The 26,358-nt window shown below is 36.4% G+C and overlaps 1 protein-coding gene across 12 annotated transcripts; it reads right to left on the bottom strand.

Annotated features, from left to right (window-relative positions):
- Nucleotides 1-1,870: 1,870 nt before the first annotated feature.
- On the bottom strand, nucleotides 1,871-26,094 carry LOC148847115 (5'-AMP-activated protein kinase-like protein). 12 transcript variants are annotated; one of them, XM_088948672.1, is made up of 13 exons: nucleotides 25,733-26,094; nucleotides 25,532-25,651; nucleotides 17,883-18,028; nucleotides 17,587-17,796; nucleotides 15,500-15,692; nucleotides 7,278-7,350; nucleotides 7,125-7,175; nucleotides 6,977-7,030; nucleotides 5,254-5,373; nucleotides 4,984-5,102; nucleotides 3,341-3,392; nucleotides 2,336-2,484; nucleotides 1,871-2,162 (listed from the first exon to the last, which is right to left on the bottom strand). In XM_088948672.1, the coding sequence occupies exons 1-12, from the start codon at nucleotides 25,915-25,917 to the stop codon at nucleotides 2,386-2,388; spliced, it is 1,422 nt and encodes a 473-aa protein (XP_088804798.1). In that variant the 5' UTR covers nucleotides 25,918-26,094; the 3' UTR covers nucleotides 1,871-2,162; nucleotides 2,336-2,385. The 12 variants fall into 12 exon arrangements, with proteins under 12 accessions (XP_088804798.1, XP_088804799.1, XP_088804800.1 ...); XM_088948673.1 differs by having other exon boundaries at nucleotides 6,977-7,024; XM_088948674.1 differs by having other exon boundaries at nucleotides 15,500-15,668.
- Nucleotides 26,095-26,358: the final 264 nt, after the last annotated feature.

The raw sequence follows: 26,358 nt of genomic DNA, 5'->3' as shown, positions 1-26,358 counted from the left end.
ATTGATTAAAATATTTTTACTAATATAATAAAAATAATTTAATTAATAAAAGGAATAAGATAAATTAAAAACTAAGATGGAATTATCAAACAATTATTAGTTTTATAATTAAATCCAATTTAGAACCAACTTAAGTTCTACTGAAAAATAAAAATTTATATAGTTAATTAAATTTCCTAAGGAATTTAAATTTAACAAAAAACTTAATATACTTAAATAAATTCAATTTTACTAATTTAAAGAAATAATTTTAAATATAGTTTGGTTATTTTAAAATCAATTTAAATTCAATTAAAAATAAGGAAAAAAAAACTCATTGGGTTTTCTAAAAAACTTATGAAACTCCCCACTTTTTTGACCTCAAAAAAACCCTTCACTATTGTTTTGAAGAAAAGGTGCAAATACCTTCCTTTTGTCAGCATTCCAAATAAAAAAAAATTTGAGGTAATGCATGAATTTTACTTCACATCAGCCGTTTTACCTTTGTCCAAGAAGAGTAAGGAAAATTATTCCTTGAAAGTTATCTAGTAAAATAAACTAGTGGAAGGTAAAGTTGAAACTCTAATTATGTATGATAATGCACTAACAAGGATAATAGTATTTTGATAACTTCAATGCCTTAGTTGCCGAAAAGCCAAGGGAAATGAGGTATTTGCACTTTTTTCTCAAAACTATAGGGGAGGCTTTTGTTAGGGTCAAAACACAAAGGTGGTTTATAAAATTATTATAAGAGGATATTTTTTTTTATAATTTTACCTAATGATAGTATAAAAATAATAACATACCAATAAAATTAGCATTAAGATATAAAAAAATACAAAATTATCTAGAGAATAGGAAATTGTCACTCTCATTAAAGAGGAACTTATAATGTGATTGAATAAACCAAGCAGAACCCCCAAAAATAATACTTTAATTGAACTTAGATGGATACTATTTAATTAAAAATGTCATAGAGCTTCATCTTCAACTTTTCTTATAAATAAAGTCCATGTGTCATATTATTTTCTGTAGCCGTAACTGCAATTTTCTCTCCCAAAGAGAAAAAGGGGGGAAATGAAAAAAGTGAGGAGAGAGAGAAGGAAATATATTTCTAATAAACAGTAAAGTTTTTGGAGGAGATTTTCGGTACACGTATTCCATAGTAGTAAAATAATGGGACAACCATTGGTCCGTCCGTTATCTGACCCATTGGTGCTCCTATTTCATGCCAATTGCCAAGTTCGCTGCATTGGATGTAACCCATTGGTGCTCTTATTTCATGCCAACTGCCAAGTTCGCTTTATTGGATGACGAATGATCCTAATAGTAGCTAAAAGTTTTATGCTAAACTCTGCACAATACATCAGAACTGTGTATTGGGAACATCTACCAGTGACAAGTATGGGAGATGTTCCCATAGATGTGCAATATAGGACTGATGTGATCACCCATAGCTAAAAATTTGAGGACTGATGAGGGTTGGGTTAGGATTATTGGGCCTGCGTTGAAGCCAATAATAATAACAAAGCAGAAGAGGAGGTGATTAATCAGAGTTCCAAATGGAATCTGGAATGGAGGCCAGGACGACAACTAGCTTAGTGCAAAAAACTATGAAGCCTCCATCTTTGACACTATTATTATTGCAATTAGCAAGGCATGTTGGATATGTGACGGACCATTCAGAACCAAATGGTGCAATCTCGTTTCGAGTTTCTTTTTACAAATGTTCAGGAAAGGATCAAAGGACTAGGCGACTAGCCTTCTAAATAATCTTATTAAAAATTGGCATTGCTATATAGTCGGGGCTAGTAGTTGGTGCACATGAACGAAGAGGGAGATTCGTGCTTAAACGGGAGGCCGGGAGAGGCGCGGGGGAAATAAGAGAAAATTGGAAGAAACGCAAAGCCTAACTGGACATTTTATAATTTATTGCATAGTGAGGTGAGCTCTGAGCTGCCCAAAAAAATAAAAAAAAAAACTTTATTATTATTATTATTATTATTTTCTACACAGAGACACAGAGTAGACTCTAATTCTTCATACATACATCGTGTGATCCTGCATTGCTCATGATGCTTTCCGGTAAAAACCCTGTATGGAGATTCCTTGTTCTTGCATTGCAAGCTTGACCTTTGTTTGTCATCAGACAGTGGAATTTCGATATTCATCTTTCTTTAAGCCTGTTTTGCAGAAAATAATGAAAATGATACGGAAGAGAGATGAGAACAAAAGATTAAGAACAGATGGTGCAGTGCAGATTTATCTAGCAAAAGGATTATAATAGTAAATTCCCCATTGGATTAAAAGTCTGTGCATATTACACACAATTAGCAGTTTTAGCAACAGGAATTACCTCTTCTGCTGCTAGAAAAATCCAGCCAAGTGTACTCTGCCATATCCATTTCACCTGTCAACTCTGAGGATGTTATTTTGTATGTGTCCTCTAGTAACCGATTCTCTCTTGGGGTCAATCCTCCAATGCCCATCAACGATAAATTTTATCTGCTAGTGACTAAAATTCAGTGGTCATGCATAGAGGGGCTTAACCCTGGTCTATATGCACATTTTTCATTAAAAAAAAAAATGAAACCTCCCATCGGGTCTACCCATTACTCGCCTTTTTCGCAGTTTGGGGTCAAGTTATTCCACCCTTCAGATAGCATGCCCGTCAGTTTTTATGACTAAAAGTATTAACTTGACATTCTAAACTTATTACAAGTCTATTCTACGCTTTACTAGCACCCTTTTTTTATCAGCAACAGGAAAATAACTAGCACCTTCTTGTATGTTTTATATATACAAGGCAAAACTGATGCTTTATTTTATTGTTAAGGACATTTTGGTAAAATTACTATTCTGTTTTAACTCTTTCCTCCAACAAGCCCCTTGATGACGAGTGGTAACAAGTATTTTGACAGAAACCCTAAGAAAGGTATACAACTGTACATAATTACCCTAAAAATTTTGCCACAACAGTAATATGCTGATATTACTGCTGAAGGTGGGATTTGATCCCAAGTCTCCGCTACAACCAGCCGGAGCCTTACCAGCAAGCTAAGGCACCTTCAGCGACTTTTTTGAATTTTGAGGTGGCAGAAATACACCTTAATAATAAGACAGGAAGTGGTTCATCAAATATGAAGTGGTACAAATAACTATGCCAAGATGTAAGTATTATAAAACTCTCCTCAATAAAGAAAAAGAAAAAAAGATAATTACAAAATAAACAGAAAAGAAAACTATAGACAGCAAATTTCCTACAACTCGTTTACTCAAAGTATGTGATTTAGTAATTATTTTCACTCAGATATGAATTTAATCAATTACCAAAGCATATCGGCTATGTAAATGTTCATACCTCATAAAGCCCAGGATAAATCCATAACACAGTTGACCATAGTCTGGTATTCCTGAAAGTGTTGTGTTATCAGAGGGAATCCACAATTTTTGAATAGTGGAAAAAGGGAAAAAAAAAAGCTGTTGAAACTATTTTCTTTTTGAGGCAAGGAGCAAAGGACTTAGGAGGAACAATCAGTTCATTTCATTCAAGGCATGAAAAGAGGTTTTAGGAGGAACATCATCATCTAAGCCTTGTCCCAAGTCCCAACTATATGGGTTGGCTACAGGAATCCGGTTTCTCCATTCCTTTCTGTTTAGTGTCATACCCATTTGTAAATTATAAGCACTTAGAAGTATTTATTCTTTGCAGCATTTATTCTCCATTCCTGTTTCTCCATTCAGCTTGTATTCTTCATACGTCATGGGAAGAGATAAGTGAAGGATGATGCTCAACTCAATTCAACAAAGCATCCCAACTTTCAAACCATATGGTAACAATTACATTAATCTGTTTTACCATTATGGGTGAAGTATGACGTAAGGCTTTGTTTTATGAGCAAGGATGATATAAGGCATGTAACTGCAGCTTTTCTCCTAGTGTTCTATGGAAGTGTAGCTGAGAGATGAAAAGCATTGGCCCGATGATGATAAGTCTTCATAGGTAAATTTTGACTTCAGAAACCTAAAACGAAATTTCTGGACCCAAATACCATCCCATTACCAGGGAGACTCCTGATGTTAACCAGAAGGCTTATTGCCTCAACTATTTGCTGCAATTAGAGAGCAAAAAATCCCAATGACATGGTGACTCTACAAGGGCTAAACTACTAAAGTTTTGTAGGAGTCAGGGGAAACCCTAAGCTACACATGTTATGGTGGAAGGGGACCCAATTGTAGCGGAGAGCTACTTCAAAGACAATACACTTTATTGGAGATCTAAATGCATAATGAAGGAGATCAAATCTTCAACTGGATTCAAAGACCAGCCAACAATATGGCTGATGCATGGCAAGATCGGGGGAGTACAAATCAATGATTTTATGGATTGCCTCCTAGGGGGAGATAATTGTAATACAAATGGGGTTTGGTAGCAAGGGCTAGCCTATCCAAAAAGAAAATCTTAAAAAAACAAAAAGAAAAATCACAGGATTTGAGATAAAAGATCTTTTGATGCCTAGAAGTGCAGATGAAAACAATTGTTTTTTAACAAACCCATTTGCAGAAGGTTTGGAAGGCACCAAAGTCTATTAAATTTTGGTTGCAGGGGTTACAGTTTCAATTTTCTGTGACTGTCACAAGTTCCTTTTTGTGTACTACTGTAGGGCTTCATCTCTCAAGACCATTATAAACATTAAGCTCTATAATAGGCTTTTCTGATAAAGGATGCAAAACAGCTAATACCCAATATCAAGGGCTGGACAATTGGACCTCAAACCAACCCAGCAATGAAAATGGTTTCAAGGACAAGTTATTTTTGATATCAAGACATGCCTCAACAATGATTGATTTTCTTTGAGTCACCACTGAAACAGGCTTTAGCACAAGGTATGAGAGGTCTAATTTTCTAACTGATAGAAAAAAACTAAGCATGATAGTTCAATTACAGATATTACAGAGGAAATTTTGGTCAAGAACAAAGATAAAAGATTAACTTTTGAATACCTTGATCCTGTGGGGTTTCTGGTAAGAGGATGTGGTTCCATTTTAATTTGATGATGCCACCCGTTGAAGCTACCTGCTACCTCAACATTTTCCCCACTCACCAAATACTCAATTTGAACCTAGTGCAAGTCAAAGAAGAACTTAAATCTCACGAAATGCTTTGCATGTGCAGGCACACATGTTTATAATTCTGTGCATATGCATATACATCTATGTGTGTGTGTGTGTGTCAGTGTGCATATACAGAGAAGAGAAGAGGAGAGTAGGTACCTCCTTCAGTCCAGACAGGCTTTCTTCAGCAGCTTGTAATTCTGCATCTTTTTCAGAAATAAGTTTTTGAGCTTTGTTGATCTCCGATTCTGCCTCGGTTTGCAAAATGGACAAAGCATGCTGAAATCCAGGAATGAGAAAGAAATCAAAGGCAAATGGCAAGTTGTTTTCTATGCGCTACACACACCATACATCAGCCTCCACTTCTCCTACATCATCTCAGTCCAATATGTGGTGATTTTTCTTCTCTAAAACTTGCATCCCTACCTTTAGTTCAACCTTCTTCCCCTAGAATCTACAACTTTTGGATTTTCTTGACAATGACAACAATGACAAAATCAAGAAAGAATAAATCTGAAGCTTCCAATTGAACTAATTTTGTAAATAAGACCACCAAGCCAACTTCTTATCATTTTTGCCACTAAAAAATAATTTAAATCAAAATGTATATTCATTTGAAATTATAGAATCACTTGCTAAAGAAATTATTTTTACAACCATTCCTAATGATGCTTTATTTGGAAAATCTCTTTTGGTTCAATTTAATAAAATTTATTTAGATGCTTGTCAATATTTCCAAATCATCCAAGTGAAAAATAAGAACAAATACAGGAAAATAATGAAAAAAAAAACAAAAAAAAAACTTTATTTTCCTTTATCCAAAGGGATAATGAAATCGGGATAAGTTGTATGAAAAGAATATCATGTATCACCAAACATTTTGGTCTACATACACTGATGTAACTGATTTCTTTAGTAATGATTAAATTTGCAATCCAGCATGCTCATGGAAACAAGTTACGGTTGCTATCAAATGCTGTCAAAATCTTACAATTCATGATTTGAGTCATGAATCCCAAGGGTTTCGACTTGAATCTTATGTCTGAATCCTTTTCTGCAAAAAATCTAATGATTTTTGTTTGAATCTTAAAATTTAGCTCATAAATCTTATGATTTATATGATTTATGCGATTGGCTATGATTCAAATAAAGTCAATTAAGAATTAGTTCTCTACTTTGTCATTCCTTTTTTGCTTATACTTAGTTTTGTCATGGGAGACTTGTTTTAAATCCCTTATTAGAAAATGATTTATTTACATTATTTAGAACCAAACATTAAGTTTATTTTCCATAATATGTGGCTTCTGTTTTACAAGAGATAAATTCGTATATATACTTAGGTACATATATTGTAGATACAGATCAGAAAAAGGGTAAAATCAATTTCCTATATATATTTAGCTTTTTAGTATATCTATATTTAATTTTGACTAGTTTGTAAAGAAATAGAAATAATATTATTTGCGATACAATTTACAATTCGATTGATTCGAATTCAACTTTCTCTATGATTTACGATACGATTACAATTTAAAAAAAAAACACTGCCAATTAAAGAGTGGAAGGATAAATGATTCTACATCCTCATTAAGAACTACAAATACTTTTTGAAAATATCCATATATCTAAATTTCGAGAAAGAGAATTTAAACAAGAAACGATATGCCTCATGAGTGCATTGTGCATGGTGAACCCTCCTTTGCTGTTGACACAACACCTTACACAATCCCTTGATGGATACTAAATGCACGCTGATGTTGATATGGGAAAACAAAGGCAGCATATATTGGAGAGAGTAGGTTAGCATGTTTTAAAGTGTGGATTTATGGAGACAAAAGTAATCCTATAATAAAACGTTCCGCAATAACAATAGCTCAGATACCTTTTCCTTCTCAATTTGCTCTCTCAATTGAGATAATTCCAACTCCTTCTGGTGCTAAGAACATAAAATTATAAAACCAGAAGTTTAGCATGTTTAGTACAAATGGCATGTCTGCACATAGGGTCAGTAATACTTGAATATTTCATACCAGTAATACTTTTAGACGGTTGATTTCAACTTGGTTCTCCATTTCACTGGCCTATAGTTCAGAATAACACAATGTTTAGATGCATGAATGTCAAAGTTAACAGCCATCAGCAACATGCTTGCTATTCTATCTATTTATAGTAATAGTTATAACCTCAAAGTCCTCAGCATCCATATCCTCATTAAAAGCAGCAACTTGTACTCCTTGAGCTTGTGAAAAGTCATTCCTACAACCAAAATCATGTATTCTTAGGTAAAATGATAAATCCAACCCAATATGCATAATTCAATAACACAACACATGTCAAGAAGCAAACTAAAACATATATGGAGTACAAAACAAATGAGACGATAAAAAGGAGAAAAAGAAAAAGAAGTGTAAATTTTTTTTTTGAGGGGCTACACAACTGGGGGAGGGGGGGGGGGGGTAGCTCATCCCCCATATACTTAACCCCCCAACTCTGGTGGCAGCACGGTTTGATCTCGAGTCTCCACTACCTTGATTATGAACAATTTAATATGTGGATGTATCATGCATAGCATTTAATACTAGTATTTTATGTTCGAGAAAAGCAGAAAATGACAAACCAATTGTTTCTTCATAGTAACATTTTTGTTGTGGTTGATGAGCCCAAAAAAAAAAAAAGAATAAAGAGAAAAAATTATGTAAATATGCTTTGGTTTGTTTTTGTAGTAGGATCCCAAATAGTTGTCTTGGGTAGCTTGGGTGCACCACTAATGGTTTTGGCCCCTTGGGTGTTTTTATAACTAAAGTTATCTTTTTGGGGGAGTTGTTTGAAATTATTTTTGTTCTTAAGGGACTGTTTGTGAAAGGTGAACATTCTAGGGGTGGCACGGCCCGATTTACACCTCTATCACTATTATACAGGCTGCATGGGAAATAAGGTATTTACGTCATTAGGACTTCAAGCCAAAAAGAAATAAAGAGCTATCGCAATGTTTTCTCTGGCTTTATCCTTTTGATTCTAAGATTGAATATTGAGCCATTTTATGGCTCTTATCTTTATAGTAAAAAAAAAAAAAATCATTGAGGAAAAATGGGAGGCATAGAAAAGTTTGCAGATGACCTAATGATCTTTTGTGAATAAGGTTTTAGCAAAAAGGTAGCAAACCTAAAGGAGCTAATCAAAGGATTTGAAAGTATTTCTAATTTGAGAATAAATTTGGAAAAGAGCTGCATAGCGGGTATAAATTTGGAGGTAGGGAAGGTCGAAGCTATTGCGGAGTGTCTTGAGTGTTCCACCTCTGCTTGGCCTATGTCATACTTAGGGCTTCCTTTAGGGGCAAATCCTAGGGAGAGTAGATTTTGGACCCCAGTGATAGAAAAGTTTGAGAAGAGATTAGCCTCATGGAAGAGGAATTATGTCTCTTTAGGAGGGAGAATTACCCTAACAAGAGCTACCTTAGCTAACTTACCTACCTATTTTTTGCTTGTTTTTAGGATACCAGTTAGGGAAGCTAGGAAACTGGAGAAGTTGATGAGAGATTTCTTATGGGAGCCGGGACAAGAAAAAAAGGATCGCTTGGTTAATTGGGAAACTGTGTGCAGAAGTAAAGAAGAGGGGGGTTTGGGACTTGGGAGGGTAAATAGAAAAAATCAAGCTCTGTTAGGGAAATGGTGGTGGGAAGCATTCATGGGAGGTCAGAGAATGGATAGGATGCTGGTGTATCAAGGCAAGCTAACCTAGCAACACCTTGGAAGGCCATTCACAACACCCTTCCTCAATTCCTCAATTTTATCAGGTATGAAGTTTGTTCTGGCAACACTGTTCATTTTTGGGAGGATATTTGAGTAGGAGACACACCTTTAAAGGATCTGTTCCCTTCGCTATTTTTTGTTTCTTTGTACAAAAAAGAGGTGGTCTCAAAATTTGTCTCACCTTTGGGAACACCCTTAGATCCTACTTGGGATTTTGGGTTTCGTAGAGGACTTAGGGATGATGAAATTGAATCTCTTTCTATCTTGCTTGGTTGTCTTAATCAGGTTTGTTTGGATCCCTCCAAGCCAGATAAGAGGGTATGGACTCCTAGACCTAATGGAACCTTCACTTGTGCTTCTTTCTTCAAGTCCATCTCTCAACTTTCTACTCACCAACCCTTTTTGTCAAAAGAAATTTGGTGCAGGCCAGTTCCCCAAAAAATTATGGCGTTTTGTTAGGAAGCATTCCATCGGAAAGTGAACACTCTAGATAACCTACAAAAGAGAAGACCTTTCCTTTGTATTTCTCCTAATTGGTGTATCCTCTGTAGAGCTCACAGTGAGGATTGTTACCACCTATTAATATCTTGTCCCTTTTCTACAGACCTTTGGGCTTGGCTACTTTCGTTGTTTGGGAGTAGTTGGAGTCTACCAGCAGAAGTTCACATGCTCTTCAACCATTCTACCTTTTATTGGCCTACAAAAATAGGGAGAATTATGTGGAGATGTGCTCGTGCTGCCTTGGTTTGGACTCTTTGGGAAGAAAGGAATGTTAGAATTTTTCAAGAAAAAGGAAAGGAGCAGTCAGGAATTGAAAGACTGTGTGCTAAATAGGGCAATACCTTGGCCGAAGACCTTGGAAATCTTTCATCAATTCTCCTTTAATGACCTTTGGAGAAATTGGTCAGCAGTAGCGAGGTGTTCATCCCTAAAGGACAAATCAATTACAAGCTGGTCTCCTCCATCCGAAGGCTCACTGAAGTTGAATTTTGATGGAAGTAGCATGGGTAATCCAGGATTATCCGGAATGGGGGTGCTTTGAGAAATGAGAAGGGGGAGATTTTGTTGCTCTACTCAGGTCCCTTGGGAATTCGAGACTCCATTAGGGCAAAACTTTTAGTTGCTGTACAAAGGGTGCAATTTGCAAACCAGCTGGGGGTACAACACCTAACAATCGAGGGGGATCCCAAAGTGGTGGTGGGTTGGTTGAAAAATCCCGAAGAGGCTATGTGGCGTTACAAGAATGAAATGAAGAAATTTAGTTGGTTAACAAGGAATATGTTGGTCACTGTTCAGTGGGTGGGGAGATCAGCAAATACTTTGTCAGATGTGTTAGTTAAGCAAGGGGTAAATAGGGAAGAATTGTTTTGGGCTCAGTTGTGATTCTTGCTTTTCTTTCCTAGTTTATTTGTAATATTCAAGAAGGGGCTACAGCTCGCGCCTCTCCTTGGGATGTTGTATGAACTCACTCTAAATCTGCTTCTGAATTAATAAATTTATTATCATTCATCAAAAAAAAAAAATGGGAGCAATAGTATGGCTCTTGGTTGACTTGCAATATCTAGGGTTTTATTGAGAAAGAAAACAAGAGAAGAGAAAAAAGAAAGGGAGTTATGAATGCAATATCATTCACTCTCTCAAACTTGAGATTTTATACTTTTGGGAGAAATTGTGGGTGCCCAAATACAAAAGAGCAAAAATGACAAAAATACCCTTGCCTCCAAACAATCTCAACACTCCACCTCAAGTTGAGCATATATGTCAATTGTGCCCAACTTGTCTAGGCTCTTGGAAAACTTTGGATGACAAAGGCCTTTAGTGAGATAATCAACGAGTTGGTCTTCCAACCTTAAAAAGGGAAGACAAATATCTACACTAGCTATCATTTCTTTGACAAAATGTCTATCCGCTTTGATATGTTTTTGTACAGTCATGTTGCACAGGATTGTGGTTAATGTTTATGGCTACTTGATTGTCGCAATAGAGTCTCATTAGAATATCAGCTTGGATGCCCATCTCGGTCAATAAGGTCTTCAACCAGAGTAGTTTTGGCACTCCATGGTCTATTGCCCTGTATTCTACCTCAGCACTAAATTGAGTGACAACTGATTATTTCTTACTTCTCCATGAAACCACATTTCCTCCAACCAAGGCATAGTAACTGGACGTAAATCTTCTATCATCAACAGACCTTGCCCAATCTGCATTTCCACAGGCCTCAACCTTTAGATGGCCTTCAAATAGGTTAGAATTCTATTAACAAATTGCAAGTGGAAGGTTCTAAGCTCATGCAAATATTGGCTGACCACCCTAATTACATACAATATATCATGTCTAGTCAAACAAAGAGAATGCGACCAACCACTCTCTAAACTCTCTAAAAGACCCCTCTATCTGGAAGAACATCTCCTTCAGTAGTACTCAACTTGTGATTGGGACCAATTGGGGTTTCTATAGGCTTGCATCCCAATTTCCCAACTTCATGAAGCAAATCAAGAACATAACTTTCTTTGAGAGAGGAAGATTCCCTTCTTGGATCTTGCAACTTCAATTCTAAGAAGGTACTTGAGATCACCGAGATCCTTAATCTCAAACTCCAAAGCAAAAAGGACTTTAACTGAGAGATACTTGAGATCCCATCCCTAGTTACAATAATGTCATCAACATATACTATCAACATAGTCAACTGACCATCAAACTTCCTTACGAACAAGGTATGATCAACATGAGACTAAGAGTCCAATATTCAAAACAACATTTCTAAATCTGTCAAACCAGGCTCTCTAGGGGATTACATGGAGTATGATTACATGAGCTCTAGTGAATAGTGCCCCATTCTTCAACAAACACACTAAGGTGGTTTTCAAAGTATTCCTTTGCATTGTCAAATCTAATTATCTTAATTCTTCTCTCAAACTAGGTTTTTCACCGTATTCATGAAATTTTGAACAATCATAGGAACTTCATCACGATGTTTCATCAAGTAGAGCCATGTATATCGAGTGTAGTGATCAATGAAGAGAATGAAGTATCTATACCCACCCATGCAAGGAATGGTATATGGGCTCTAAACATTAGTATGAATCAAATGGAAAGAAACATTACTTTTTCTATTACTCGCAAAATATGTAGCTCTACATTGTTTGGATAAATGACAAACTTCACATTGAGGATTCAAGTTGGACATTGAACTGAACAAATTTGGAAACAGAAGTTTTACAAACTTAAAGGACATATGACCAAGACGAGAATGCCATAGCTGCAAAAGACTCAATTTCTCATTAGAATAAGACTCATCCTGGCTTAACAATCCATATTCTAAAGCTTCATCAAAAAGGTAGACTCCATCGACTTCACGACCACTTCCAATCATCTTCCCCGTGCTCAAATCTTGAAAAACACAATGGGTAGGAAAAAAAGGTTGCAAAACAATTATGGTACTTGGTAAGAGAACTGGCAAATAATAAGTTTTGATGCAACTTAGGAACATGAAGAATAAATCCAAGGGAAAGGTTAGGGATAAGTTTGACTTATCCTTGACCCGAGATAGGGACTTGAGATCCATCTGCAACAATAACCTTGCCCTTCCCAGGGGTTAACTTATATGAAGTAAAATGTGAAGGCATACCAGTCATATGGGCACCAGCCCTATAGTCAACAATCAATGGGCTAGAGGAGGTGGAACAAGCAAGTGCAGTACTTGTGTTAGCATATGCACATGATGGATTACTAGAACCAGATGAGGAGGATGCCCCATTCCTTACCAAGTGTAATAGAAGACTCCAAAGTTTATCCATCACGTCAAAGGAGTCATGAGAGGGAATTGTCACATCAGAAGATTGACCCTTGTTACCAATTGTGACCAAACGAGCATTGTCTTTCTTTCCAATTTTAAACTTATCCGGTTTCAAGTGAGGATTGAGTTTCCAACATCTTTCCTTAGTATGTCTTGGCTTCTTACAATATCTATACATGACATCATCGAAGTGTTCAACCACTGATGGTTGTATCATGGCTACTCTTCTATTTTCTTTCCCTTGCACAAGAGAGTAAGCAGTAGCTAGAGAGACAATACCTACACTCAGAATATGTTACCTAGTGAAATCAAACTCTAGATTCAAGCCAACCAAAAAGTCCAAGACCCTATTTTCCTCAATGTACTTCCTATATTGCTCAACATCTATATGATCCTTCCACTCAAAAGTTTTCAAATGGTCCATTTCTTCCCAAAGAGATTGTAGAGAGGAAAAATACATTGCTACTGGTCTCTCCCCCTGACACATATACTACAAGCTTCCCTCCTAAGCAATATAATTTAAGAGTATTGTTAACCTGTGAGTAAATGGCGACAACCCTATCCTGTGAGGTTGCATTGAACAGACCAACCAAGACATTAATAGTGAGTTATCTTGTTCCCACTTTACAAGTTGAGGGTCTTCAATTTTTGTCTTCATATCCTTGCATGTAACAAATTCCAACTTACCTCTCCTTGTTATCATACAGCTAGAAACATCAATGTTTCTAGGAAACACACTGAAACCCATTTGTACATCCTTTGGTGATTCCATACCTCACAACTTTTTTAACAACTAAGGAACACCTGAACACCCAACCAGAATACAAACAAACCCAAAAGAAAGGGTCAAACTTGGTTGAAGGCTAGAAAAGGGACCAAAAAGTTGGCTAGCAATAAAATAGAGGGAGAAGAAAACTCCCAAAAATTTTTTTAGGGTTCAAAAAATACAAGATCACTTCTAGAGGTGTAAATCGGGTCGTGCTGCCTGCGGCCCAGCACGGTGGTCCACAGGCCTGCCAGGCCCGACACGATCATGTGGGCCATGTTGGGCCTGGGGTTTTAGGTCCATGGACCGGACCGGGCCGGCCGGCACAACACAACTGAGCGGGCTAGGCCGCCTGTGGCCCGCGGGCCGGCACAGCCCAATCTACATCCTGGCCCGTGACACATCTTGGCACGACCCATATATATTATTTATATATTTTATATAATATTATATAAATTATAATTATATAATAATATATAGTATACAATATATTAAAAAAATAAATAGTTTTTTTTTATTTTATTATACTAATTTATTTAATTATTGTATATTGTATACACAAAATTCATATAAAATTAAAATTTCAAGTTTTTTGTCAATTTTTTTAAATAAATAGCTTTGGCCCGATGCACAACCTAACTTGGCCCACGGCAAGCACGTGCTGGTAGGGCCTGGGCCGTGGGCCATGTCGGCCCGACCCCAAAATTTTTCACCGAGGAGGGCAGAATGGCCAACACTTTGTGCGGGGGCCGCCTACAGGCCGTGCCGTGCCAGCCCGACACGGCCCACTTTACACCTCTAATCACTTCCCATCATTCCCAAAATATAAAACGAACTAGAAGAACCAAGTTTTGCATTATATAAACCCATCAAACAAGAGAAGCAAGCCTCTAAATCAAAATTGAAATTTTTGTGATTTTCCACTTGAAAAATCCACAATAAATCATAGACACATCAAACAACAATGAGAGATATACCAAAAATCATCTAAAACCAGGGTGAACCAAACCATATAATTTTTAGAGATTGTTGCCGCCACTTGTACAGACTGGTGACATCATCCGACGGTGGTCTGTCGACATCTTACCTTCCAAGCAAAAACTAGTAGAGAAAGACTCTCCCAAGACCTTTCAGTGGCTCTGATACCAACTTGCAATATCTAGGGTTTTATTAAGAAAGAAAACAAGAAAAAGAAGAGAAGAGAAGAGAGAAAGGGAGTTACGAATGGAGAAAAGAATTATTGTTCGCTCTCTCAAACTTGAGATTTTATATTTTTAGAGAAATTACAAGTAAGCCCTCATATGGGTGTCCAAATACAAAAGAGCAGAAATGACAAAAATACCCTTGCCCCAAACAATCTCAACAGGTTGTACAAGAGTGATACTTGTCCATGAAGTAATCATCTTTGGAAAGTCAATACAGTCATACTTCATCTTGCTTGACAAAAAAAAATAAGTATGAGAAAATAAGAAGAATTGAGTGGAGCCAAGCATAAGTGAACCAAGTTTGTACTTTGTAGGATCAGCATCATAAGAGCAGGATGGTGAATACACAAGCAAGAAAAACAAGAACTACTTAAGAAGGAATGGAATCAAAATTATCCTTGAAATTTGATATATAGCCAAAAATAAATTTTATTTCCATGAATTTCTGCTACTTTTCTTTACAATTATAACCAAGATGACAATAGCTAATGTCTCAATCTAAAGACTTCTAAAAATCCCAAAACCATCAGCTACATATAGAAAGGCTTTGATAACACATAAAAACTAAGATACATTTATTTTTCCCAATACAATTTTCAAACAAATCCTTGAAGAAATAATCACTATAAATTTAATAAAACGAAAAGAAACCTTAAAAACTAAGACAAATTTAATTTAAAGGCTTAGAGAACCAAAACCATACCATATTTTGGCCATAATAGGAATGTTTAAAGATCTCTAAAGTTTGTGATTCTAGAAGGTAAAGAATCAATAGAGCTCCAAAATAACTAATGCGAGTAAGAATCTAAGACAATGGTTTCAATCAAAGCAAGCGATTTACCAAGGGAAGAATCATGATTAGCTCATGGTTTTTCACCAAAATACCAACCTGTGGTAGTGGTTCTCTGTTGCAGGTAGAACAACATGTCTGGATGCCAAGGCACTTCCATTTAATAATGAAGTGACACGAGTTCTAGTAGTGTTGTATTTTGAACTTTCCCCACTAGGTTCCCTTGATTCAGCTTCTATGTTATTTTCCAGGTTATTGAATCTTCTTCCTTCATTGATATCAAGCTCATCAACTTCAAAAACAAGGAAAATAATACATCCCAACATAGTCAATTCAAAACATCCAAAAAAATAGAAAATAGATGTAATTTCCTAGATGTAAATAAATACCAAATAAAAACTAACTAGATAGAATTTCTTAAAATTTCTAAATCAAGCACTTCCTTCTAGAAAGGGTAAGTTGTTGTTTATGAATAATATAATAAATCAAATGTAGAGAAGCACAGACATTGGCAATAGCCAAGACTAAATTATGCCTATAACTATCAAACAATGTTTTAACAACATCAAAGCCAGGCTATCCATATTTTTTTAATAAATCCCAATGTAATAAAATGTTGTTTCTTTTTTGTTATAGTGTATAAACATATACGAGAAAATATCTAAAAGCATAATACCCATACAAATAAATATGAATTATATATGGACATATAATTGTATACTGAATATTTTCTTCTGGAAAAGGAAAATGTTGCTTATTATGACTAATATCTAAACTACTGTAAAAAGTGTGAATGGACCTTGAGTGTTTCTGGACTTTTCTGGTGAACAAAATCCCCATATTCGTTAATTTTCCCCCATTTACTGCGAGGGAAAAATCATAAAAAGACCTTTGGTTTAATCATGCATTTAATATGCATATTAATTATTAGTAATAATTAATATGAAAAAGTGCCATTAATGTTTCTTGTTGTTTGTGACCGAACTATCTCTATTTAGTATCTTGTCCTATTTTTTTGATAGATTATCTTGTCTTATTGTATAGCAAGGGAAAAAATTTAATTGTTTTATGTTACATTGAAGGAAGCTAACCTGTCTTTCTTAATGATCCCCAGTGGTTTAATTATAATTTTGACTCAAAAAGACTAAATTTTCAGTGGCCTTTAAAAATTCTATCTACAATTATTTAAGTGGTATTATACCACTGAAATTCAAGGTTAGAGGAAAATATTGCTAGGTCCACCCATTAAGTAGTTGAGAATGATTAGATATGAGCCTTCTGAATAGCTCAGATTTTGTCTTTTAGAAAAGCCACGGTACAAATGCACTTAGGTTAATCTATTTTTCAATGAAAAAATTGCCTTACCCGATGTTGGTCCCAGCCATCTGTGGCCTCGGGAGGGGTTGACTAGATACAGCCCTAACCTTTTTTGCATTTTTTTTTTGCACTAAGTGGCCGCTCTCAGACTTGAACCTGTTTTCTCACGCTTGGCAAATTACACCAAGTAATGGCCCCTTTAAACTAGAATTCATAGTATCTGAAGTTAGTTAAATATATGTTCTAAATTGATTGGTTCCTTCATAGAGGTACTTTTATAACTTAAAATTCTGAAAGTCATGGTGACACCTCTTTATCATGTCCATATGAATATTTACATTCTCTAAATTCTATAAATAAATAATGGTTAACAGACAGATTATTTTTTACTGTCATATGATTTTTTTTTCAGTAAGTAATAGAATTTTATTAATTAATAAAGATCAATAAGGAATTACACAGATATTGCTTCCCTCAAGGAGGCACGAGATGCTGCCACAAGATAACACAAACAGTTACAATTTAGCCCAAAAAAGCTGATTCCTATGCACCCCTTGCTTAGCTAGGCAATCTTCCATCCCATTGAAAGCTGACAGAGATGTTTATGGTTAGCAATTTAGATATCCTCAAGGATCCCCTAGAAGATCAGGCTTCTGTCTCTGATTCTATCAACCACCCAATTACTAATTTGGAGCCGGTTTCAATTAATAACTGAATCATGTATCATTGCATTTTTGCATCATATGCACTAATTTTACAAAGATTCTTTTTCCATCAGTAGCACATTACATAAAACCTGCATACGAAATGAAAGGGCAACAGTAACACATAATGAACTAAATTGAAATCATTGTCCACTACAAACCTACCTTCTATAATATCCAACTCCCCATTTTGGATGAACTTTGCCGCTTTTTCCTGTAATGATAAACTTGTTGAAGATCCTGCGGACATGCAACTTCCTACCCCAGAATTGAGAATTTGAATACCATTTGCGCTAGAAAATTCGTTTTCAATAATGGAACTATCATTTGGTAATGACACTTCTTCAGAAAACCCAATCACATTTTCATCTTGGCCTGTTAAATATGTAGGAAACTATAAGAGATGTCAAGTTCATTGTAAAATAAGACCAAATGTAAGCAATTCCAAGAAAAATGCAAACCTTTTGACTCATTTTTGTAACTGTCAGTTCCATCTTCATTTTCAGCTGAGCTTGCCTCTAGGTTGGTTTCTTCTTTTGTTGAGTTACTCAAAAGATCTGTAATTAGCTTATATCCTCTCCGTCTAACAATTTTTGCAAGGTCTTCCCTGTTTGAATTTTAGAAGAGAAGACCTGAATCAATCCTTGAAGAAGTTAATACAAAATAAATTATTATATGGTAAGTGGTTTATCCATCATGAAGAAGAGAGAAATCAATCCACAAATTTTGTTCATTTTTTGGTGGGTAATTTTTATTTTTTTTACAGTAAATCACTTAATTTAAAAATAAAACAAAAAAGAGACAAAAATACAAGGAAAAGAAGAAAATCAACACTCCCCACCCAAGCCCTTGGACCCACTTTATGAGTGTAGATTATATGCATCAAGGAGAACATGTTAATTCACAGTAGTTAATAAGGGCATTAATTCATCTGTTAGTGCACAGTAATTTGCAATGTTCAGAGAACCGGACCGGGCATGGAACCAGAGAAGGGAGAAGTTCATGGGCCAGAGGTTCAACTGGGGATCGAACCATGATGGCATGGCATATATATATAAATACATATTTATTACAGGTCATATAAAAATTATATAATATATTTTACAATTTTTAATATACTTAAATATGGTGTATGGGTGGTAAGTTAATTTTTAAAACAAATAATTAGGGTTCAAGTCTCTTGATTTACATTTTCTTTAAAATACATGCGTAATAAAGTAATATGTACAACAAAGAGTCATTAATTAAAACAAGGAAAGTCTAAAGGGCTATTAATTGAAGTAATTACACTTGGAAAATATTAAATAAGAAAATAGTTGTTTTCTGATTCAATTCAGTAGAAAAGTGAAGAGAGAAAGGTCGTGAATAGAAGAAAGAGAAGAGGAGAAGAGAAGAAGAAAGGGTTCGGCAGAATTAATTCTCTAGCCGCCCACTAAATTTTATTTATATTGTGATCTTTACAATGACTATATTTACCTTAATACCCTTACTTAAAAAAATAAAAGAAAACAAACAAGGCCCAACTGGCCCAACAACCATAACTGAAAAATAAATAGATTAACAGGTAACAGCAAATATAAAGTGTTGGGCTGGAACCCCACACACACTACTAGCCTATCAGCTATCTCTACAATTACCACAAGGGTGTAGCAATGGGTGAAGTCTTTGAAGCTATTTGAAGATGTTTCCACAACAGCTTTGCTGAAAAACTAGAAGGAAGTGGCCTGGTCAGCTCCCAACAAGAGTGTTCTTCATCCATTATGGACTGTTCCAGCTCCGGGTTCATAAAGCTAAATTCTGATGGCAGTAGTGAAGGAAACCCAAGCCCTTCAGGCATTGAAGGGGTGTTTAGGAATGAGGTGGGTGAGATTATTGCTATGTTCTCAGGTCCAATTGGGGAAGGAGACTCTCTCCGAGCTGAAGTCCTAGCTGTTTTGGAAGGTGTCAAAAAGGCTAAGGAGCTCAACTTAAGGAGGTTAGCCATTGAGGTAGACTCGATATTGGTAATAGACTGATTGCAAAAAGAGGAGAGCAGCATGTGGAGTTACCTAAATGAAAAAGGAATCTTCAAATGGTTGATCCGAGACACAACAGTGAGGTGCGCTAATTCCTTTGCAGATGCACTAGCCAAACAAGGGGTGGGAAGGAATCAATTGTGCTGGGCTTACATGTAATGTTTAATTTTCAGGGGAGTTAAGAGAGCTTATCTCCCCTGTCTTTGTACCATAACTCTTTTTTCATTATGAATTGATTTTGTTACTGATAAAAAAAAGTCATTAAATAAAACAAATTAAGAGTGGACTAATGGTAATTAAGCAATATGTGAAAATAAGAGGTCAAGGGTTCAAATATTGTCAAACACATTTTAAAATTTCAATTAGTTAAAGACCCGGGCAATTTCATGAAACTAGGACCGGTCAGCCAGTTTTCATCGATTTTTCAGCAAAAGTGGTTATTGGGGTAAGACCAAACCGGCCAAGGTCCCAAGTCATGGTTCAACTGGTCCAACCGGTCCAGTTCAGTTTTCTATATGCTTGTAATTTATGATTGTTCTTTTATACTTGATAAGAGTAAATTAGTGCACAGTTAAATAACAGATGGAAAACATGTCATAATTTTAAAAAGAAAATAATTCTAAATTTACAGGACCCATTATCAATCTCACAAAGTTTATTTAATTACCTCTTAATGCACAACTTGGGCCAATTGTGAAACCCACCCAACAGTTTCCATCAAATCAATCTCCTTCCAAAGGGATTTTAGCATTAAGAAATATACAGCTAAGGGCTTCTCCCAATATCTTAGATTATTCACATCATTCTTTAGTTTGTAGGCCCTAGCAACATTCAATTTCTAGGAATAGGCCTCTGTAACACTATCGCACACCTCCTTTGTAATATCCTACAGGTAGTGTTGACTGATATAAGGTTGCATGGATTTTTTTTTATCAATAACAGAATTTCATTAAAATGAAAATAGAGCAATTATAATATCCTTCCTTCCGCAGCCACTCCACTACCAGCTTGGAATCGCCTTCTATGATCATCTTTCTAAAAAATAAACCAAAAGAAAAGAAAAGAAGATGGAAGAAGAAAGAGTTCAGAAGAAGAAAAAGAGAAGAGAAGAAAAGGAGATTGGACCCCTCTTCAATCCCCTAATTACTTTTATTAATCTACTAATTGTAAAAACCAGTACAATGATAAGAGTGTCCTCAATAAGGCGGCTACTAAATAAACAAAAAAAAAAAAGAAAAAAGAAAACTAGTTCAATAAACTAAGGCCCACTAATTGAAAACATAGCATACTAATAACTGCACCCATAAAATAAAAGGACTAAGGCCCATTCAGCCCATCAACTCTACAGGAAACAAGACTCTCAAAGAAGAAAAAGACAAATGGCCCAAACAATGATGCCAAAGTAAAATCTAGGCTTTATTAAAAGGACTCTCAAATTCACTCACAAAACTTGCATTACTTGACTCCAAAGCAACAACGCATCCAAGATGTAGAGACCACCAACCACACATCCCTTACCAATCGTTCTCCCATAAATCAAATCCTAGAAAACACATAAATCAGGAAAAGAAAAGGTTAACTACAATTTAAGGGTTTGGTGATACAACTAATGGATAAAGGATTGGTAGGAAATTTGGGAACATAATAGACTGAATGCGGGTGAACCCCATTTTGTAAGGACACAGTACCTTGGCCAGCAATAGTAGTGTGAGAACCATCTGCTAGCTTTACTTTGTCTCTACCAGAAAGTAAATGGTATGCTGAAAACAAATTTAGCTTACCAGTCAAGTGGTTGGTTACCCAAAATCAATGACCAAGGGTTGGAGGATGAAGTAGACACATGGTATGCAGAGGCCTAGTTACCTAATGTGGACACATGTGAGGTAAAAGGAGTCATAGAGGTCTCTTCAAGATGACAGAGAGCCCTCCCATGAGTTCCCATCAGCGCCCCACAGCACATACCAACTGTGTATGAGAGATGTTCCCAATGCACGCTGAGATGTGCATGTGGATCACTGATGTGATCTCCCCTACCATACTCTTCCGATTAATCATGTAAGATATTCAATATTCCCTTCTTAGATCTAGAACCTATGGAGATATACTCTCCTGAGATGAACCACCAGAAACTGCATTAGCTGAATAAGAATTCTTCTCAGACTATTGTGGTTGCTTCTTCTGGAGGGATTAAAAGTTCTTCAGCTTGCCAACAAGGTCTCAACATGTCTCTTTGGTATGTTGGGGTCTACCACAATGAGAATATCTTAACTTATCTTTGTCAAATTCTTCAATCTTCAGCCCTACACCACCTTTTTTATTTCCATCACTTCCCTTGGTTAAGAGATCAATTTGTTGCTCCCCTTATATAGGAGCCATGGCTATCCTCCTACTCTGCTCGGACTAAACCAGAGAGTACACTTCTTCAAGTGATAGGAGCTCCTTACTCACTAAAATTTGAACATGAATGGGCTCATGATTAGGGTTAAGACCAGCCAAGAAGGCAAACACTCGATGTTGATTCACAAGTCTTTTATACTCTTTTGCATCTAAGTCATTCTTCTAGTCAACAGTTTGATAATAATCAAGCTCCTTCCACATCAAGGCAAGAAAAGAATAGTAGGATGATAGACTTTTCTTCCCCTATTTACAAGTGGACGACTCAACCTGAAGCTGATATATACGAGCATACTGTCTCTGGTCAGAAAAAGTATCCTTAGCTTGATCCCAAGTGTCCTTTGTTGTATCAGCCCACATAAAGTTCTTCCTCAATCTAGGGTGAACAGAGGTCACAAGCCAATACATAATCAAATAATTGTCTTGATCCCACTTATCACAGCTGAACCAGCCTCCTTGGGTTCAGGAACATCACCAGACAAATATCCTAGCTTTCCTCTTGATCCCACATATAATTTAATACTTTTCGACCACTCCAAATAATTCAGTCCATCAAGGACAGTAATAGCCACAGGGAAACCCCAACTTTCAGCACCTGGACTGACCAAATTCTGACTTCCAGTGACTTCTGATATGGCTGAATCATCAATAGAAACAAAGGTTTGTTTTGTCTGCTAACTGCACACTTCTATCATCTGGAAGACAAAAAAGGTGAAACCAGCAGTAGAAACAACTTCAAACACCACTAATCCAAAAAAGGAAAGAAAAAAAAAAAAAAACACCTCCAGCCAATTCTCACAGCTTATATACTTCCAAAAAAAATCAATTTTCAAGGGGAAAAATGGGCACCTCAAGCATCAAATACACCACTACACAGATTGCCTAGGTTGAAACTTGCTGTGAGATCCATAAAACAAGACACACCACACAGCAGAATGAATCTCAGACCACAAAACCAGCAAAAACTGAGAGCTACCTCTCAACAAACTCAAAGCCTCATCACAGGATAAGAGAGCACCCAAACAATCACCCTTTAAGTCCTACGATCAAAAAGAAAAAAACAAAGAATAGCAAAACACTCCTTTCCCGATCAGATCCTTTTCAGATTTGGAAAGTTTCAGTCTTTTCCAGAGAGAATAAAGAAGAAGAGGAAGAAAGACCCACTCCAGCCTCAAACTTCTGTCCAACCTGCTTTGATACCATCTAGAATGGACGAGAAAGTAGAGGAGAGAAATAACAGAGAAAAAAGAGGAGAATATTTGCCAAAAAGCATCAATGGTGGTGCCCTCACTGGCTTGTGTATTAAGGTGTTTAAAATAAGAGGGAATATTACAAGAGTACCCCTGATTACAACTTAACAGAGAAAAGACACTATTAACAGTCCTAACAACAGTGTCCATTGTAGATGACAATCATCTTGTCTCCCTGATGTGATTTTGTAAGGGACCAAAGCCTATCATTACCATCAACTATCCATCCAGTAACAACCTGAGAATATCTAAGGGAATGATGTGAGCATAACGGATTTTTTTATAGAAGGAGCAGGCCCCTGATAATTAGTCAGAGAGTAATGGTTTCTATCCTTATAAACACCAGTACTCTGTGTCTCTTCATCTGGTTTTACCAAAAAACACGATATGCTCAAACCACATTCAATATCCATATTATTACCCACAAAATATGCATCATTAACTCTTAATAAGTTAAGCCATCAAAGCCCAACTGAACCTGAAGGTGAAGTTTGGTCAGTTAGCAATCTAGGCCAAATACCATGACACATACACTGATAGTACAAAATCTATCTTTTCATCATTTTCTTCCTATGCAATGAATCCATATTGATTGTGGACGAGTTAGAATTTTAGTTTTCAAACAATAGTAATCATGTGTTGCCAATAATGTAATCAAGGAAGCTTGGTGATGTCTGTGCATTTTGGCTTCCCCAGGCTAGGCATACATGATTTCAGTATATTCAGATGCTAACACAATATTGTGTATCCATGTGGGGAGGGCTATGATTTCAGTATATTTTGTGTATCCATGCGAACACAATGCCAGATACTGCATGGATACTTCAAAATATACTCTGGCAATGAGACTTTTAAAATATGTATTATGTAAAGTGGTATTTTTAACAAATTATGCTATAAAAATATTTATAAAATAAAGGCCATTACCCAATGTTGGTCCCAGCTATCTGGGGTCTTGGGAGGGGAGAACTGGATATGGTCCTAACCTTCAACAATTTTTTTTTTTTTTTTTTTTTTTGCATAAAGTGGCCGCTCTCAGACTCAAACCCATGTTCTCATGCTTGGAAACCAGATACGATTGGGTATCTGGATGAGATATGTAAATATATCACTAGGCAATCTTCTTTGTCATTGGCATCAACTGACTGGTGCTGCACAATCAACTTGGATGTATCAACTGCCTTGGGAATACCTAGGTTGAAGTTGTCTAGAATTGCCTAGTCATTGCCTTAATTACTACAATACCAATACAATATTTGTTGCATGTGTTATCTAACCGAAAAGATATTGGTTCAAAAGTCCTATATCTTTTACTTTTATTTTATTTTTCATTTTCTCATATATGTAAAAAGATGATATTGATATCTAAATTATGAGGTAATATTCCCTGAACAAAGTTAACAGATTAGTAATATAACATTTTCATTACATTATCCTATCATCCTTGTTGTAGTTCCATATGATGTTATTTAAAAACAAAAAAAGGCAATTACCCAATGTTGGTCCCAGCTATCTGGGGTCTTGGGAAGGTTATATTGGGTAGGGTCCTAACCTTGTTTTTTTTTGGCACAAAATGGCTGCCCTCAGACTCAAGCATGCCAGCCCAAGATTTTATCATTACACCAAGTAATGGTCCCTCCATATGATGTTATTATATAGATAAAAATTGAGGTAAATGCATTTATTGTGTGAAATCATGGAAATATAGTTTTCTATTGAATAAAATTCTTTGCCATTAACCAAATACAATCCACTCTAAACCCATTGACAACATGATGAGATTCAGTTCCCTTTCAGAGTCTCTGTTGTAACAATTACCGGTGTAAAAACCTAGTATTTCCAATAAAAAAAAGGTGGAAGGATCACTTTAAGAATGTTATTTGTGTATGTTTTGTGCTTCAGAAGTTAGTAGAACCTTAAGATATGCTATAAAAAATGACAATAACCTTCATTTGCATGAAGGGCCGTAGCTTATCATTGTCAGGTGGTTCAAGATTTTTCATCGGTACCAATCATCTTGTGGATTGCTATTATGGTTCATCACTTATTTAAGGAAAACCATTTACTTCTTTCCATATATTCCCTCTCTGTAGATAGAAAACATTATTTATATTCAAATTTTTTAAGAAGAAAGAAATGGCAGATGGAATCCCATCCCAATAATTGCTATATTGACGCAACCATCACCACCACTGCAGTCATGCTATCGCAGCTTATTAGGTTACGCATTGTTTTAGCAGGATTCGATCAACATTGAACGCAAAAAACTTTGTTAAACATCGTTCAGATTAAAGCTTCTGAACATCCAAATTCGCAATAACTGCAGGTGCACATAATTACTCGTACAATTTCCGACATAAATCATCTCTACAACCAAGAAATGAAATTCCGGAAAAGAGAGGAAAACTTAAAAGAAAACCATAGAAGCAAATACAGAGTAATCAGGCAGACCTTCCATGCTGAGAAAGCTCCTTCAACGACGGCACATGGCCCTCCGGAAGTCCAGCAGCTGATACGAACTCCCGGAGTTCATTACAGAGATCCACGTTGCTCTTCACTTTCTTTCCAACCCTGCATTACCGAATAACTCGCATGCAGTAGAGAAATTAACAAAAAAGATAAACAATTAAAGAGAGAATCAATAAACAAAACCTGGGTTTCTTGCTGGAAGAAGCAGATATCGTTATCAGAACTCTGCGGGGTGGGTTGCAATGGGTTCCCCATCTGAGCTGCCGCTGACGCTGTTCTTGGCCTATCACGAAGGATGATCGATGAAATGTGCAGAGCTTATGCGAAGTGCATGGGAAGAAGCTTGAGAGATGACAAAGAAATGCCATTAGAGCAGTGAGAAAGATTTTGCAGCATTGAGAGCTGAAATTCTTGAAGATTCTTGGTTCGTAATTTGGGGATTCAGTGAATGAGTTTGTAGACAGAATGGTGGGAAATGCGGAACCGTGGATAGGCAGTTGGTCTTTTGTTCTGTGTGTTATTGGGTAGGCATGATTGATGCTGTCTGCTGCAGAGAGTGACATAGGACCTAAAAGTTCGCTTTCGAGGACTTACGGAGATGCGTAGTGGAATCTCAGCCACACATTTGGCGCAGATGGGTCCACTTCTTCTGCCATTTACCCTGCAGACTGCACCGGGCCACCAGTAAAAAATGCACCATCGACCATCGTCTGTGGGCTGTGGCAAATCACGCCGACTCCGGTTTTGGATCGACTCGGATAGACCGGGAGTGATCGGGGTATGGACCGCGAGTCCGGATTGACCGGAGA

Source organism: Nelumbo lutea, chromosome 6, assembly GCF_056320005.1.
Source record: "Nelumbo lutea isolate HS-2025 chromosome 6, American lotus-T2T, whole genome shotgun sequence".
NCBI classification, from domain to species: Eukaryota; Viridiplantae; Streptophyta; class Magnoliopsida; order Proteales; family Nelumbonaceae; genus Nelumbo; species Nelumbo lutea.
Note: the sequence above shows the minus strand (reverse complement) of the source record. Positions and strands in the feature narration are given on the sequence as shown.

Bases quoted from the DNA above. Each gene is read 5' to 3' on its own strand.
- LOC148847115 (XM_088948672.1), bottom strand. From the start codon at position 25,917: ATGGCATTTCTTTGTCATCTCTCAAGCTTCTTCCCATGCACTTCGCAT. The intron at 25,652-25,732 runs GTTTTGTTTATT...TCGGTAATGCAG, and splicing joins TCTTCCAGCAAGAAACCCAG to GGTTGGAAAGAAAGTGAAGA. The intron at 15,693-17,586 runs GTAGGTTTGTAG...TTGTTTTTGAAG, and splicing joins GGAGTTGGATATTATAGAAG to TTGATGAGCTTGATATCAAT.